This window comes from Mchenga conophoros, linkage group LG5 (genome assembly GCF_057382185.1).
Source record: "Mchenga conophoros isolate Kocher_MC1m ecotype Shallow Benthic linkage group LG5, M_conophoros_male_GT1.1, whole genome shotgun sequence".
NCBI classification, from domain to species: domain Eukaryota; kingdom Metazoa; phylum Chordata; class Actinopteri; order Cichliformes; family Cichlidae; genus Mchenga; species Mchenga conophoros.
Genome location: NC_140530.1, coordinates 29,390,287 through 29,407,616, shown reverse-complemented (window position 1 = coordinate 29,407,616; position 17,330 = coordinate 29,390,287). Strand labels below are relative to the sequence as shown.

At 40.2% G+C, this 17,330-nt stretch overlaps 2 protein-coding genes across 2 annotated transcripts; both read left to right on the top strand.

Annotated features, from left to right (window-relative positions):
- The first annotated feature begins 1,635 nt into the window (after positions 1-1,635).
- LOC146574799 (transmembrane protein 263) lies at positions 1,636-6,872 on the top strand. The gene is made up of 3 exons (XM_085274743.1): positions 1,636-1,963; positions 4,647-4,737; positions 5,562-6,872. The coding sequence occupies exons 1-3, from the start codon at positions 1,955-1,957 to the stop codon at positions 5,846-5,848; spliced, it is 387 nt and encodes a 128-aa protein (XP_085130869.1). The 5' UTR covers positions 1,636-1,954; the 3' UTR covers positions 5,849-6,872.
- A 2,925-nt stretch (positions 6,873-9,797) lies between these two features.
- On the top strand, positions 9,798-16,334 carry hgh1 (HGH1 cochaperone). The gene is made up of 10 exons (XM_085274742.1): positions 9,798-9,941; positions 11,114-11,236; positions 11,334-11,472; positions 11,578-11,715; positions 11,829-11,980; positions 12,883-12,983; positions 13,168-13,266; positions 14,506-14,597; positions 14,694-14,816; positions 15,732-16,334. The coding sequence occupies exons 2-10, from the start codon at positions 11,127-11,129 to the stop codon at positions 15,951-15,953; spliced, it is 1,176 nt and encodes a 391-aa protein (XP_085130868.1). The 5' UTR covers positions 9,798-9,941; positions 11,114-11,126; the 3' UTR covers positions 15,954-16,334.
- The last annotated feature ends 996 nt before the right edge of the window (positions 16,335-17,330 follow it).

Sequence of the window (17,330 nt, the reverse complement as noted above, 5' to 3'; positions counted from 1 at the left end):
GCAAATACATCTAATATACCATTATCGTTTATTAAAATGTCTAAAGTTCCCTACTTCCATGTTCCTGCTGTGGTTTTAATTCAACTCGCCAATATTTTCCACGTCTTTAGACAGACTGTTCCACACTTGATATCCCTCACACGGGTCATAAACAATAAACCAATTTGTCGGCTATATTAAAGAAAAATCTTCCATATCTGTTGCCACATCTTTTACATTTTTTATATTGTAGAAATATTGTTTTGGTGTCCTAAATAACATTATTTAGTTTTCTGAATGCATGTTTGCCTTTATTCTGTTACACTAAAAATAACATTTTGATTATTATGATATAAAAATGTATATTTAAAGCATCATATTATTAAACTGAAAACTAACCAATCCTCTGGCTTGTTTATGTGTACAACCCCTACCCATAATGAGCAGGTGCCACCCAATGCCAAACCTCTGGATACGCCCGTGACTGTGTAATTTATTTTGAAAATATTTTTGACTTTTTTTTTTTATTCTGTTTTCAGTAAATAAAGGCTGGTGTCAACATCACTATGTAGCACCTGACCCTTGATATCTGTAGCACCTTTTTATGCCTTCACTTGACCATGTGACCATCTACAATCCTGCACGTGAACTGTTCTGTCAGTTTACATGTGAGTTTTCCTTTGAATCTACATAAAATCCACATTAGCCGCACAGAGGCATTACACAGAAACACAAACAACCAGCAGAGTTGTTGATGCTGGATCCGGAGCTGGATCCGGAGCTGAGCCCGAAACAGCAGTCCAATGTGACTTCCGGTTTTCACAATAAAGGCCCAAACTTTAAAAGAACCCAACACCAGCCAGGGGTGGATAAAATGTTGACATTAAGATCTTTAAACATTACATTTTACATTATTGAAAAGGTCGGAGCTTTACGGGATACAAGTTTCTATAAATTAACGAACAACTGACCTAAACTGGGGGGAAACATCTCACAATCCCCTTCTACGAATTTCACCTAGTTAGTGGAAGTTTTTCAGACTTTATTGTTACTGCGATTCCTTTGTGGCATTTTTTTTTTTTGGTATTCCAAATCTCAGTATAGCTCGGGACGTGCACTTTTCTTCTTGTGTGTAGGATAGGAGGCAAAATACAGAGACGTGTTAACCTGCAGGAGACCCATAATGAAAGCCAGGCTGTCTGTCTTAGAGTGCTGAGTTTCAGAAAGCTGAACAAATAATTTCATCAATGAGAGTGGCCTGGATGGACAGGATTAAAACGAGTACATCAGAGAGACAGCTCAGGTAGAGCAGTTTGGGGGCAAAGTTTGTGAGACAAGGCTGAGATGGTGTGGACATGTGCATATACTGGACATACTGGACAAAGGATGCTGAAAATGGAGAGCAGGCAGGAAGACCACAGAGGAGGTTCGTGCATGTAGTGAAGGAGGACACTCAGATAGGAGAAGAGGAGGGTGCTAGAGGTAGCGTTAGAAGAAGGCAGATGGTACCCAAAGAGAGCAGTCAGAAGAAGAAGAAAAATGAGAAAGAAGTGTAAAAGTGGGGACACCTGCTCACCATTGTCCTGCTCCGCCAATAAAATTAGTGCAAGCTTTTATTTTGAAGGTCTGCAAGGGCGGTCCAGCGGGCTGCTGTGTGTGGTTTGACTGTTTTTGTGGCGAAGGCGCCACGTCGGCAGAACCAGCAGGGTGAAAAGAGAGCTGTGCAGCGCTACCTGTAACTGTGTGCGCCAGGAGAAAGTGGAAAGCTGCACACTGATGCGGTAAAGGCTTGAAAACCCAGAGGAAGAAGAAAGAGAAGAAGAAGAGGCAATCAACAGTGAGAGCAGCAGCTTTCACGCACAAGCTGAGAAAAACTAATTAAATTAAAAGATAAAAAACAGCAGGAGAGGAAAAGAACGCTGCTAGATTCTCAAGTTTCTCTGTCAGGTGTGTTCGTGGAGAAGCACTGGGAACAATGGTGAAGGTAAGAAGTCACCAGTATCCTTATTAATGTACAAACGTGTTTGAAAAAAGAGGGGGGGGAGAGTAAGTGGTTGAACAAAATGCGTTTGAGTTGGGCAGCTTAACCGGATGGAAGCTGGTTGGGGCTCCGTTAGTGATGATGTGGAACTTAACTATTGTAATAAGATATTTTTTTCCTCAGCAGCCTGAGTTCCAGGATAAACGTGTCGTTTTTTCTTCAGTAGCTTTAAAAAGAGGCGTCACGGCTTCCTGCAAATGTTACCCAAGATCTGCTCCACTACTGCCACATGTCAAGTCAGTTTAAAAAAAAAAAAGCGCACTGGATTTGGTTTTACAGACCGAGCAGAGGGCACATTAATCAAAAACGCATATTAAAATAGTAGCATTCACTTTAAACAAACTGTGTGGTGCACAAGAGGGTAAAAACAGAAGAGCAGGGGGGTGGAGTGAAGTCTAATTTTATTATGAAAGAGTGCTGGATTAGATGCACTATTCACCACTGTGCAGAAGGAGTCGTTGTGTAAAGACGTTAACACCACAGTGACACATGTCCACTATCAGCTGGATCAAGTGCTCCTGGTCAGTGTTGGTGTCACTGGTTAAGTGTTTCTCATACATAAAGCACAAGCTTGTATCAGTGTCTCACCATCAGAAGAGAGAGGAACACAGTGTTCAGTGTTAGGAGCAAATTTAAACTCAAGAATATGTGCACACACAAAAAGACGCAGCTCTTCATAGCATGAGGTTTAGATAGCTCCGAGTATAGCAGATAATTACATGTTGGAGCATGACTCTGAGCCAGTTGGCCAGATGCTGTTTCATCTGATATTCATCTAAGAACGCACAGAATAAAAGTTTATTTCTTTGTTTAAACTGATTAGAAACTGAATCTGTGTTTTGCAGAGTAATCAGCTGGAAGGTTAAACATGACCATCCACACTCTTACTGAATTCCTGTGAGCAAGGCTTCCAGTCTGTTTTACATTTAGGACACAATAAGGGATTCGTTTTTCTTCTCCTAAACTTCACTTATTCAGACAGAAATCAGCATCAGCATTATCTAAGCACCCCTCAGAGAGAATCTAGCCTAACCCCACAGAAAAATCATCTGAATAATAGTAAAAAAAATTCTGTAGTCAAGGTTTAATTCTTTCAGGCTTAATATACATAAAATGAAATGTACAGAAAGGGCAGTAAAATACATAGAAATCTTTAACAACTGCATAACACACATTCATTGTGGAGTCACTCACCACAAAATGACAAGGCAGGAAAAACCCTCAGTACCAGAGCCAGAATAATTCCTTGCATTTGGAAACGTTTTCGTCCACAAAATAAATTTTTGTTTCCTAAAAGAAACTCAAAATTCTTAGATGTTAAATTAATTGTCCAGTGATTTAGAGTTACAGATAAAGTTTGTGAACATAAAACTGAAGGACAGATTTCAGAAAACATGTCTGTAGCTCTTAGACTGAGTCAAGCTCCAGAAAAACTTGATCCTTATGATTTCATTAATGTAACTGGATAGCAGTACCCTCAGGAAAACACCACAGGTGTATTGAAAAGCTAAATTTCATCTCCCCTCAGCCGGTCCTGGCAGGTGGTCATGGTTTCTTCCTGTTTAAAGGGAGTTTTTTCCCCCCACAGCTGTCACAACCTGCTTGCTCTTAGAGGATCGTTGAGTATTTCATATTTGCTTACACAAATTTTTATAAAAGGTCCATTTTGATGGGTAATTTTTTTTGTTATATGTTTTTATTTATCTCAATACTTTTATTTTTTTAATTACATTTATATGCATATATATGTTTTTACTTTTATGTAACTTTTATTTTAATTAGACGTTACTTATTCCAACAGTCATGATCTAAGAGACATGAGTACTTCATCTTGTTCTGTCATGTTTCTTCATGATGAGTGAAAATAGAGAAACTTGAACCTATAAAGTGTCTCAAGGCGACTGTTATCGCGCTCTTGTGATGTAATAATAAAACTGAAGTAAATTTAATAGGTGTCTTTTTTTAACCAGTGGGTTTTTTTTGGGTTTTTTTTGTTATTGTTATGAAAAAATATCAACAATAGCTGCAGGTTTATGTCTCAGGCTTTGTAAAGCTCCCACAGAGCCACACACAACTGATTTATCGCACTGAGGAACACAAAATATGACCAATAACCTGATGTATTTAAAATTCAGTGTCCCTCTTTTTGTTGTGTAAGTACAAAGAGGCAAACTGAATAAAAGTGGCCTAAAAGAATCAGTGGGCATGTTGCAAATGTGACAGTTCAGTGTTATGAGCTTATATTAGTCACACTCCCACAAGAAGTATTATGCTGTGCTCATGACCAAAGTTTAAAACACTGAGGTCAGAATATGTAAGTAATCCCTGTGAGCTAAAAGCTTTGATTTCAGACTGCACTAAACACTCAGTCTGTTTTTTTCTACCCTTGGATCTGAATTACATCATACAGATGCAGGAGTAGAGCTGTCTGACTTCTGTTTTTGAGCGACAGCCAATCAGAGGAAAGTTTGCTTATATCAATCGGAGCAGGCCGAGTATTAGATAAATAAGGACTCCACTGCGAGTCATGCGGAGCTGCCCGAGCAGGTGATCTGTACGGCTCAGTCTGAGGAGCACTGTGAAGCTCAGAGTAAAGACAAGCCTGGCTTTTTCTTGTGTTTTTCAGAATGTAAACAGTGTTAATGTGGAGCCCCAGCCTGGGACCAGCATGGCTGAATTCGACGAAGCCGAATCCACCAACAGCCAGTCTGCAGAGGGTAAGCGCAGAGCTCCCCGGTGTCTGGAACGCTGGAATATCATCGGGGAATATGGTGCAATCCGTGCTTACATGTTGCCTGCTGCTATTTCAGAAACTGTTGGTTCATCAGGGACAATACAGTTGTTTGTGTAAGGGCGGCTCCAGCTCCAGCTGGCTATTTGTGTCCCAACACTGAGACACTTTGCACCAGTTCAGTCGCCTACTGCCGCTTCCACTCGGCGTTACTGTTGTTAAGAAAGGCACATGGGACTTTCCGAGCAATCCCAGGTGTACTCCTTTTAAAACACCAATAATGTTAATAATAATACCAAGAGTTCAAATCAGCTGTTTGTTAATCACACAGCGCTACAGCTACTATAAAATATCAAAGATCGTAGATGAATTGAAGTCAGAAAAACACAACCAGATAACTAGTGAATTTGGTAAACATCTGCTGGATTGACAAGCAAAATATTTTCTCTTTATTTAACTAGTTGGATGTTTTGGTTTATGACCAAATAGCTGAAAAACTGTCTGTAAAGCCATCAACAGAAAGCGAGCTGCTCTGTCCAGCATCGTTTTTAAGAGGCGCCGTCATGTGCTGCCTCCATGTGGTGAAAGATTTTGCTAAACTTTCCCTTTAAATACCACCTCTCAGATCTGCCAGCAGGACTTCGGTGATCCTCTTCTCTGCTTTCGTAAACACATTTTTAGTGTTTCATCCAATGTCTTATAAAAAATTTGGCGGTTCGGCTAATTGTGACCACATGATCGCCAAACTGATAACTTTAATTAATGAAAACAATCTCAAAATCATCAAGTTGTTTGTGTGATCATTTTCAGATTCTGGGAAAGAGCACGCGGCAGCTCCTCCTGGCATGGTGTGGCGAGTGACCGGTGGCCTCTTCAATGTCACCAAGGGCGTCGTTGGGGCCGCTGTGGGTGGAGTGGCTTGGGTTGGAGGCAAAAGCCTGGAGATCACAAAGTCCGCTGTGACCACAGTGCCCTCGATGGGGGTGGGGCTGGTGAAAGGCGGCGTGTCTGCCGTGGCCGGTGGCGTCTCCACCGTCGGCTCGACGGTAGCCAGTAAAGTGCCGTTCACAGGCAAGAGGAAAGACAAGGCCGAGTGAAGAGGAGGAGAAGGAGGAAGATGATGACGATGAAAATGAAAATGTTTGATGGACTTGCCCCACCTTGAGCCAACAGAGAGGCTGTCAGCTGATCTCTCTCTGCCAATCAGACGCCACAGTGCCTTTCTCGGTTCTCTCGTCAGCACCTATAGATTCAGTAGCGCTACGATATCATGACATCCTTGAATTACCAGCAAGAAAGTCACCAAATCGCTTCATATGATCCTCGTCTGTCCTGGAGTGAGCTTTGTTCGTGGCTCCAGGCGGACTGCATGTACACCGGCACGTGGTGGACTTCATGATAAATACTTTTATCTGTTTACAATCCAGACTGAGGCTGTTCCGGTCCTCTTTCTGCTCTTCACTCTTTCCAATCTTTACAGACATTTGGTGAAATGTTTTCAAGTTCAAATGCTGATTTTTAGTCTTTATTTTGCAATGGTATTGAAGTTGTACTGAAGCCTGTGTGGCATGAAATGTGCGTGTTGAGAAAAATGTTTCAGCGTTGGAAACGCTCTTCAGAGGACAGTCTTGAGCTTTTGCAGCATCTGACCTAAATTCCTTGGAAGAGCCTGAGGCTTTGTTTTCCCCCATCCGCCTGAATCTGCATGTAGAGACACTTCTCTGTAAAGCACCACTGAGGATACAGTCACAACATACCAAGACTGCTCTCTGCTTTTTTTCTTTTCTTTTTTTTCCCACAGCCACGTTAGTGTGAAATGCTGGAGCAGATCTTTTTAAAGAAGGAAACTTTGAGCATGTGATTCATTGATGGTTGCGTAAGAAGAAAAGTAGTGCTTCTTCATGTCTGATTGGTCAAACCGCACCTTTAATAGAAGGTCATCACTGTTTAGTGCAGGTGAAGCTCATTAACATTTATCTGAAATATAAGCATTTCAATGCAACATCTGGAGCAAATGGAAGCTCTTGCTGATGGGTCTGAACTATGTGAATGTCTTATGTGTTCTTTTTTTTTTTTTTTTTTCTCCAGTATAATCAATAAAGTAGTTCAAGGTCAAACGTGTTTAACATGCTGGCTGGAGTCTGTCCTGCTGCTTCGACATCGCAGAAACGTTGCTGTTCTTACAAAGAAGAGCACAAAAACATAACATCTATTTTGAGCCGCCATTACTTCTCTATTTCTACTCTGGGATTTTTTTTTTTTTTTTTTTTACTGTGTTAAATCATCATCAGAAAGTCTCATATCCAGAAATGTTCTGCTGATTAAAGAGGCAGTAAATTTGTGTCTGGAGCCAATGTGGGCTTGATTTTAGTCTCAAGATGGACAAATCCATCTTTCTTTTGAATGCATCAGAGTATTCTTCTTCTAAAAATATTTAACTTTGATTCTCAGATTTACTAGTAAGATAATCTGTTTTGCAGAAGAGACTGAGCCAAAGTCTTTAATTGTTCTCACGGTATTCCTAAGGTCATTGGAAACTGAAATAATTGAAGATAATTCAAACAGGAAATCTTGAAAAAATTAAACATTAGTACAACAGGGTGTATGACTCACTTTAACAGAACAGCCCAGACTGGTCCTGACCAGAATACAAAGAAGTGGGAGGCCACAGTGCAACAGAGGAAGAAGTCCGGGCCCGGCGTTCACAAAGCTTCCCAGAACCAATAGCAGCTCCAAGGAAGCAAATTCTAAGAATGCTTTCAGAGGTAATAATGCTTTCTATGAATTTTCCTTTCAAGTTTGGATTAAATTCTGGCACAGATGTGTTATTCACAGGCTCATCTCAGCCTTTAAAAGAGCACTTCAGGTGAAAAGCTGGAGGAGGTGTTTCCAAAGGAAGGAGAGGAAAAACACAGAGCAGGTCTCCCCTCCAAGTGTGGAAGTATAGATTATACACAACTCACGTAATCCTTTAGTCAATGGGTTTAACTTTTAGATCAGGGTTGTTAGAATAATTTTACACTGTGGACCACTTACAGCGCAGTTTTATCTTTAGCTGTCTCGAACATTGAAACTGTTGTTGAACATGAAGGTTTTCAAGTTATTGGGTTTACATAGAGAATGACACACTCAAGCATGCAAACGCTACCAAAAGCACAACCTTCTTGGAGGTAATAACCTATAAAATACACATCCTAATTGTTCCTTTCAGTGTAAAGACTTCAACTACACATTGAATACATGTCATAAAGTGGCTGATTAAAGGGAAAATTTGAGAGCAGACACTGGACAGAGAAGAAAAAGGGAGAGAGAACTAAATTTCAGGTGTTTGGACGAAAAACAAACATGTGAGATGCTGAGCTGCCACGCGTGCAGGAGAAATGTGATGGTCTGAGGAGCTTCGATGCTGGCAAATTAGTAAAACAGATCTTGATCACAAATCGGTCAATTATCGCTCAAAGTGATGGCTCGGCTGGAGAAAGTTTCCTACCTGAACCGGACAACAAGCCAAAGGACACCCCAGAACTGCGCAGGAGCTATTCAGGGAAGAAGCTGTCAGCCGGATTTCTGTTACAGTGGCCAGAACAGTCACTGAATTTCAATCCCGCTGAACTATTTACAATCAAAAGGTAATTTTATAGCACTGCTGGCTGACAAACTTAATTCTGCAAACTTTTAACATTTAATTCAGCCATCAAATAGAAATAATAAGTTATAAGTCAGATCATAGAGCCATCTTTTTTTTTTTTTTACATCCATGGTTAATTTGCAGTTTATTACCAGTGCAAGACTTAAAGGTTAAGTCACGAGTTTAACTCATATTAGAGGTGAAGTGGCTCAACAGAAGGTCAGTGCATGAGATTTTCTTTACACACAGGACAGAAACACAGGTGAGTATTTCATCTGTGTGTCAGTGTTTTCTGAAAGAGCATGCTTACTTCAAAGATCTAAATAATTAATAACACAACTTAATAAATAATCAGCGCTTCTTGTGATAAGTCTTAGATGATATTTAAATGGTTAAAATTCTGTTGTTTTATTCAAAAATTTTATTTCATTAACTGATAGTGGAAACAATACTATAGAAATGAAGTTTTTGTTTTTTGTTTTTTTTTTAATAAAGAAAATGATATATAGTTTTCATATATTTTGTACATTTGCAGGTAATGTAGTTGAAAATGTCCTAAACTATTAAGGGTAGGACCCCCTAGACCAGGGATGTCGAACTCCAGGTCTCGAGGGCCGGTGTCCTGCAGGTTTTAGATCTCACCCTGGGTCTACACACCTGAATCAAATGATTAGTTCATTACCAGGCCTCTGGAGAACTTCAAGACATGTTGAGGAGGTAATTTAGACATTTAAATCAGCTGTGTTGCATCAAGGACACATCTAAAACCTGCAGGACACCGGCCCTCGAGGCCTGGAGTTTGACACCTGTGCCCTAGACACTCTGTCAAATTAATGTTCCCACTCCTATCCAAATTAAACATGAACTTTTGCACCTGTTGACTGTTTGATGTTGTTTTTGTAATTTTTCTGCTTTTTTTTTCTATGGATGACATAATTAATAAACTGTTTAAATTATTTTTTTATTTTAAAATTAATTTATAAACCGCTTCGTTACTATTTCATGTCATAGGTTGTGAGAATTTTTTTTCTTTACATAAGAAATAATTAAGGTTCAAGGCAGGCAGGTAGAAATATATGGAGGAACATAAGTGCTAAAATGAAATAAATACTAAATTAGTAATTAAACGTGTCATTAACTAATTACAATTGGAAATTATTATCTAAATATTCCATATTTAAATAAAATTCCATACATTTTTCATGCACAACATTCAAAAAATTATGTATTCATTCCTTTTTTTTTAATCAGACATTTAATTAAATATTTAATCATGTATTTAATGTTGGCACTCGTGGCCCTCCAGTTTCCTGCATGAAGGAATTGAAGTAAAATTTGTGGCAGCTCATGTAGTGAACACCAGGGGGCGGTAAATCCCAGCAGGGGGATTTAAAGCTGCTGAAAACGGTTAGAAGAAGAACAAAGATCGGCTGTGGTGTCCACATGTTCCTGAGCTGTTTCTGTTTATTACACATGACATCTGATGTTAGAGGAATAAAACAAGAAGAGGAACAAAAAGAAGTATAAAGCGACATGAAAGCCTCCTCTTTAGACAGTTAAAGGTAAGATAAGAGCAAGAGGAGACACGCTGAGGTTTCACAGCATCTGACAAGGCTGTGCTGAAAGGCTCCTGTGTGTACAAAAGACAGTAGACTTTCTAAAGTGTTTAGCGCTGTACTACTCGAAATGTGTCTTATTACTAAGTAATTCCTAACAAATCCATTACCGGAATAATTTTAACTGTTCTAAATGTAAATAAAACAGTGTGCAGTAATTTCCAGAGTTTCAGAAACCCAGATTTAATTCAGCTTTGAACCCAGAGAACAGATCTTTAAACTGGAAAAATGTCCATTTTAAATAAAACTATTATCTCGTTTTGTCGCTGCTGGACTTTCTAGAGAGGATTTTCCTCCCATTGTTGCCTGATTCTAGCTGTTCAATCATCCTGGGTCTGCTTGTCATCATTTTGTGTTTCATGATATGCCATGATTTCATGATAAGCATTGTCTTTCTGAGATGTACAAGCTCTTCTCTGAAAAACATGCCTGTGGTTTTTAAATGTGTATATACCTTTTAGCATTGATGGTGCCTTTCCAGATGTGTCAGCTGCTGGAACTAATGCACTTCCACAGTTTCCTTAGTATTTTGGATGCAGTGTCCATGTTTTTCAAAAAGAAATTTCAAATTTTGATTTGTCTGGCCACAGTTTTCCACTTCTCTTCAGTCACTTTTAAGCTTTGGCTCAGAGAAGACGGCAGTGTTTCTGGATCATGTTCACATATGGTTTCTTCTTTGCATGATGGAGCTTTAACCTACATTTGTGTCTGAAACAATGAGCTGTGTTCACAGATAATAATTTGGAAGTGAACTGGAAGTGTTCCTGAGTCCATGCAGCAATTTTTATGGCAGAATCAGGTCTGTTTTTAATGCAGTGCAGCCTCAGGGCCTGAAGATCACAGTGTTGTGCACAGAGCCTTCTCCAGATTCCTTGAATAGTTGAAAAGATATTATGTGCTGCAGATGATGAGATATTCACAGTCCTTTCAATGTCATACTTAAGAACATTATTTTTGAAATTGAGCCACAGTTAGTAGATGCAGTTTTTGCAGACTGATGATCATCTTTAGTTCTGAGAAACTCTGTCTCTTTAACGTGCTCATTTTTATACCCAATCATGTTACTGACCTGAGTTTAGAGCTGTATGTGTGGTTAAGGTTTTGTTTCTGTTGATCAGACACTGTTTGAAGATGCTGAGTGATTCTGAGGTTGCAGAGCTGCTTTCCTTCCTGACTCCCAGCACACGTCCAGATGTCAAAGGTCAGGCCACTGAGTACATCCTGGGACTGTCTGGAAACAGGTGGGAGGATTATTTAAAGTGACTTCTGCCATAAATGTAGTAAATATGTACATATTTCCATCTTTTTACTTTCTTTTTCCCCTGTGTTTGATGTCAGGGATGGCTGCCGCTTTCTCCACTCTAAACCTGATCTAATTGCTGCCCTGTTTGCCCTGACCTCTGACCCTTCCATTGCCATAGTGAAGGACTGCTACCACATCTTTATCAACCTGTCAGCCGATGAGACTCTTCATCAGGTAGTGGACTCGAGCGCAGCCCTTGAAAACTTTGTGTGTTCACTTTATTTCCTTTTCTAAAACAAACATGTAACGGGCGTTTGCTGGTTGTTGTGTGTCCCTCAGGTTTTGGTGAAAGATGTCAAAGTTGTCCCCGTGTTGTTTAAGAACCTTCTGGACCCCGAGTACCTGTTCTCCGATCAGATCTGCACCATCCTGTCAAATCTGACGCGACACGAGAAAACCTGCAAGATTTTATTCAAGGTGCGTCCAGTCAGAGCGCTTCATTTTAGGACTGAATTCATAATCATTCTAGCTTTACCGTCATGTTAATCTCCTCCTCATGGATAATGAGAGACAAACTGTTTCTGTTTCAGGTGCTGCAGGAGGACGTCGGTATGGCACAGCTTGTTCAGATCTTCTGTACTGAAGGTTACAATAAGAACGCTAAACTGCACTACCTGGGTCCTCTGCTGTCCAACCTGACGCAGCTGCCTGAGGCCAGAAACTACTTGATGGACAAGGACAGGTGACTGACTTCACTGCTGGTCAAGAGCTCAGAGACAGAGTTGGGGAGACTCGATCATACACAGCTTTTTCTCTGAATATTAGCCTTTTAGGTCACTGAAATATCACCCTTTGGAAAACAGTTGACTCGGCTGATATCCTCGTCTCCTCTTTCCTCCATCCTCCTGCCTGTGACACACAAATTGCTCTTGCTGCGTCATCTTGTTTGTATTGACATTCGACTGATTCGACTGGGACATATTGTTAAAATTACACTTTTGTTTCTAAACACGTCTGAGGATGCTTCTCATCAGTTTTATAAATTGATGGTCAGGAAAATGTGCTTAAATATCTTTACATTAAAAGAAAGGAGAACACTTTTTACCAGGTCATCGGGCGTTAGTTGTAGTTCTCTGGCCTGCTTGAGAGACTTCTTTTGCCCATGAGCTAAAATGAGTTAGGCACCCTGCTTTATAACACTGACATGCTCTGTTTTTGGAGAACAAAGCAGGATAATCTGGTTTAAAAGAATAGGTGTGTATGTGTAGATAAGGACCCAGTTTTATTAAAACTGTAAGTACAATTTTTCCACCTACATGTCCAAAAGTAAAATGAAGTCAAGGAGAGCTTCAAGAACCTCCTGCATTGCCCCACAGGGGACTAAATGTTTACAGAAGAGGCGTTCTGACCCGAGAATAACGCTGACCTGGGACAAGCTTTGCTTTCTGATTTGCACTTGTTATACCGACAACATCTTAGATCTTTGAGAGGAGCTTTCACATGCTGAGGCTTGTTGGAAGTTAAATTACTGGCAAAATGTGGTTCATGACTGGAGGTGCATGTTCACAGTCAATTCTCTTAAAATTACACACTGCCATGCTTTGACCCTGCAGCATGCACTAATGATGTTTGGGTGTGTTTCAGGTGTGTAGTCCAGAGGTTGCTGCCCTTCACTCAGTACCAGTCATCTGTGGTGAGGAGGGGCGGAGTCATAGGCACCCTGCGCAACTGTTGCTTTGACCACGGTGAGACACACATTATTGAAGTTTAGGCTAAAGTCACCGTAGATAAAAAGAGTTAATTGGAGCCTCGGCCACATTTTTTACAGTGGAGGTTCAGATTTCTGGTTTAGGGTTAGAGTTTAACCTCAGTGATGTCGCCTCCACAACACCAGATTTGTTATACCTCACACCTCTGTTCACTCTGCAGCTCATCACGAGTGGTTGCTAAGCGATGCTGTGGATATCCTGCCTTTCCTCCTGCTGCCGCTGGCCGGTCCAGAGGAGCTGACAGAGGAGGAAAATGAAGGTGTGTGTTTATATCAGTAATATCACTTTATATCAGTAATATTTCATATTTCAGTCTTATCTACCTTGTTTCCTCGTTGGCATCAAACTCCGGTTTTATCCAAAATAAATTAACACTGCATAAGAAAGCCACTCTGTCAAACTTGGTTGCATGTTCCATTTCTGTAAACACACAATTTGCAGATTATTTTGACTCAATTACACAACCTGCTATATGAATAAGAATAATACAATTTTTAATTAAGTTTATTTATATAGTTTTTATTAAAACCAGGGATACGGAAAGGTTTTAAATAATAAATTTAAACTTCCTGGGTAAATTATATAGAAAAAGAACAATTAAAAGAAGATACTGACATGCAGGGCAGTGATCCTCTCCACTTTTAGTTTAAAAAATGAGAAGTAACTGGAACATTCACTACTGAAAAAGAGACGCTACCAAAAACATGACGTGAGATTGATATGTGACAAGATGTTTAATTAATTTAATAGCCAAAATGTGAAAATCACTCACTCATGAAGTTGCCAATGTTGTTTATCTGCTTGTGGCACAGGTTTGATATTTTTGTTGCCGTTATTGTTATAACCTGATTACTGGGTTTGAGCTTCTGCTGCAGCTCAACACTCAACACAGTGCTAACACACTGGTGCAAAATACCACACAGCAGCTTCACAGGTGGTTTCTGGTCTGAAACCAGCTCCACACATGCTGATGAAAAAAAGACTCTTTCCTTGCAAAAAGCTAACATCCAGATGGCTCTAAATAAATTGGACTTCACCATGCAGTGCTTAGACTTGACTAAAATGATAAATAAGTGTTGGAAGGATGACCCAGAGACATGAAAGGTAAAAGTTTTACAGTTTACATACTGTGAGTATTCTAGGGTCCCCTTGGGTCCATGGGATGTGAATCTTTTTTTTTGTGTGGGCATCTGCTGTGTGCCATCCTGTGAAGAGACATAACAATGCACCGTGTATCTTGAAGTGGACTTTAATAAATAGCACTACTTATCCTTGGTGTCTGCAACTTTCTGCATTCTCAGCCGTGCATAATCCCTGCATCAGTGAGATTGTCATGATGGTTTAACCCCTCAAGTATGATTAGAGTCTGGGAATATAATGAGCTGAGAGCCACAGACAGCATCATATAATATTGAGAAAGAAGGACTAAGAGACTATTATTTTATTAAATCCATTTACTGCTAGTTGAGACTCTAACAGAACCTAATTTACGGTCCAGGCCTGCCTGTCGACCTGCAGTACCTCCCCGAGGACAAGAAGCGAGAGGAAGACCCAGACATCCGAAAGATGCTCCTGGAAACGCTCTTACTGGTACAAAACCACAAACATTCGGAAACAAACACACGCACACAGATTAGGTAATTATGTTTTTATGTCAAGCTCCTCACTGCTTGTCTCTCTATGTAGCTGACTGCAACTAAAGCCGGCCGGCAGATGCTGAAAGAGAAGAATGTTTATCCAATCATGAGAGAGTTCCACCGCTGGGAGAAGGACGCCCACGTTACAGCGGCCTGTGAGAAACTGGTCCAGGTAGGAAAAATCTAGATGTTTGGTTATTGTCTAAACTGGAAAACTAACACCTGAGGGGCACACTGTGAAGCAAGATTAAAGTGGGCTTAAAGTTGGGGTGTCCTATGTCACAGAGGTGGCTCTCTTTTTACCTAAATAACCACGGTAACTTGTGCTGAACCAAACCCTGTTGGGAGCAGTTTATGATCAGGGTTTTAGTACCTTACTAAATACTGAATGTGTGTGTGTGTGTGTGTGTGTGTGTGTGTGTGTGTGTGTGTGTGTGTGTGTGTGTGTGTGTGTGTGTGTGTGTGTGTGTCACAGGAATTTGCATTTATTAATGCAGAAAATGTATAAATGTTGTCATTCGTGATTCTAGTCTGCTGCGACTAACACACCAAGAATAGCTGTCCAGTCAACACAACTGATATGCTTTGATCTTTATTAGCCTACGAGACGGTAACCTTTTGTCTCTTTTGTGAGAGTGCTGATTTTACTTATATTATTTATGTTCTTTATAGACTTTTAATCTGCATTTTATCATCATCTGATTGGAGTAGATGACACTCATAGGGATCATTTTGTGTGGAAGGATGAGCTGTGAATTGCCCATTTTTATTTCAACATGCTCGGAGCCTGAAATGGAAAATTTGGCTTAATAAATACAGCTAATAGTCACATTCGTGATACATGTCAACCTTGGCTGTGTTGAACTTTATAGCTCTCAGAATAACTAAAAGTCAGTAAAAATGTAATAGTAAACATTTATTAATTATAGTTTTGGACTTATGAATAAAAACCAAACCTATTCTATTCTTGTTCCTGTGTTGTTTCAAAGCAGGAAGTCAGTGATGTGCTTTTCTTTATTCATGTCATGTAAGTAAAGGGGGGCCTCGAATGTGAAGGTGTAATGCGATTGTATCTTAACTCACCCAGGTGCTGATAGGAGATGAGCCGGAGGAGGGCATGGAGAACCTGATGGAGGTAGAAATCCCTCAGGATGTGGAGGAGAAACTAAAGGAGGCCGATGCCAAAGAGCAGGAAGAGCTGGAGAAAGAGGAGGAGAAGAGGAAACAAGCAGAAGAGGAGGCCGAGAAAAAGAAGAAGAGTGATTCTGAGCAGACAGACAGAGAACAGGAGAGTGGACTGATAAAGTGAAATCTATTTTAGGCTTTTTGTCATTCAGATAGAAGCACTGCTTTAATGTGGCTGACTCAGGTGTAACAGGAAAGAGATGCTGCGCAGTCACGTGGAGTCGGTGCTGAGGACAGTGGAAGAGAAATTACTCTTTTACCGCATCAGTGAAGCTGATCAGCTTATTTTGCTGATTAAACCACAAAGAACATGAGGGGAAAAAGCTTGAAACTGATCTGACGACAGTACAAGAATCTCTTTAAACATCGAGTCATTTTCATGTGTTTCATGTGTATTAAACTTGATTTATTTTCTCTCTGCTTTATAAAAAGTGATGAGAAGATTGAAAAGAGTGCTCCAAGAAAGGAGACGTGTTCAAATAAATGTACGCCATCATAACTTTTACACTAGAGTGGCTGTTGGTTTTATTGCTAACACTTTGTAAAATTTCTCACAACCACACTATGACATCAAAGACGTTCATCAGTATTTATGAGAAAATTACAGGCTTTGTTTGAAATGACCAGACTTTGAAACAAAGTTCAGTAGGTAGGACCTGGACAGTGAATTTGTTTATAAGGATGGAGTTCCTGTGGCCCCATCCAGCCCCAAAGAACCACATGGGCCTGCCTTCCTGTGTGGCCTGCACCAGCAGGCAAGGCCAAAGGGACTTGGGCCATCATTGATTGACCGGTGGTCAGAGGTGGAGGCCCTGGCAGTCCAATCCTGTGCTGCTTTAACAAAATGATTTTATTGCTTTTATTTGCACATAAAGTCACACCGTTAAAGTAAATGACAGTCTGCTGAAATGCGGCTGCTTCACTTCCTGTTGTAATACAAATCCAACAGACATGTTTATAACCTTTTTATTCTGGTTTCCTCTTTATTTATTCATAAGAAAAAGTCTTTATAAAAAGATCTATTCATCCTCACTAGCTTGAGATAAACAGCCATTTCCCCTCAGAGGCTTTTCTTTTTTTTTAATGTTAATGAATGACCAGCAGAGGGTGTCAGAACACGTACAGCAGGGGTGTCAAACTCAAATGCACAGTGGGCCAAAATTCAAATCTGGAACAAAGTCGCGGGCTAACGTTAATATTTATTGAAAAAAAAATCTTCCTCCAGATATAAGAATGAATCTTTTCTTATAGACTCGAACACGTTTTGCTGAAAAACTGAATATGGAACAAGCAAAGCTTAATACTAAACAATATATATATTAGCTGTATAATACCAGTAGGCCAGCTCTAATAGTCATTTGGTATGGCTTCGCGGGCCAAATGTAATTAGGCTGCGGGCCAAATTTGGCCCGCGGGCCAGAGTTTGACACCTATGACGTACAGCTTCTGTCATTCCTCCACAGTGACTTGGATCCAAAACCACTAAAATCCCTCCGTGTGC

Excerpts from the sequence above, each read along its gene's own strand:
- LOC146574799 (XM_085274743.1), top strand. Across the intron at positions 4,738-5,561 it reads CAACAGCCAGTCTGCAGAGG|ATTCTGGGAAAGAGCACGCG; the intron begins GTAAGCGCAGAG and ends GATCATTTTCAG.
- hgh1 (XM_085274742.1), top strand. The coding sequence starts at position 11,127 with ATGCTGAGTGATTCTGAGGTTGCAGAGCTGCTTTCCTTCCTGACTCCC. Across the intron at positions 11,473-11,577 it reads CCGATGAGACTCTTCATCAG|GTTTTGGTGAAAGATGTCAA; the intron begins GTAGTGGACTCG and ends TGTGTCCCTCAG. Across the intron at positions 13,267-14,505 it reads GACAGAGGAGGAAAATGAAG|GCCTGCCTGTCGACCTGCAG; the intron begins GTGTGTGTTTAT and ends TTTACGGTCCAG.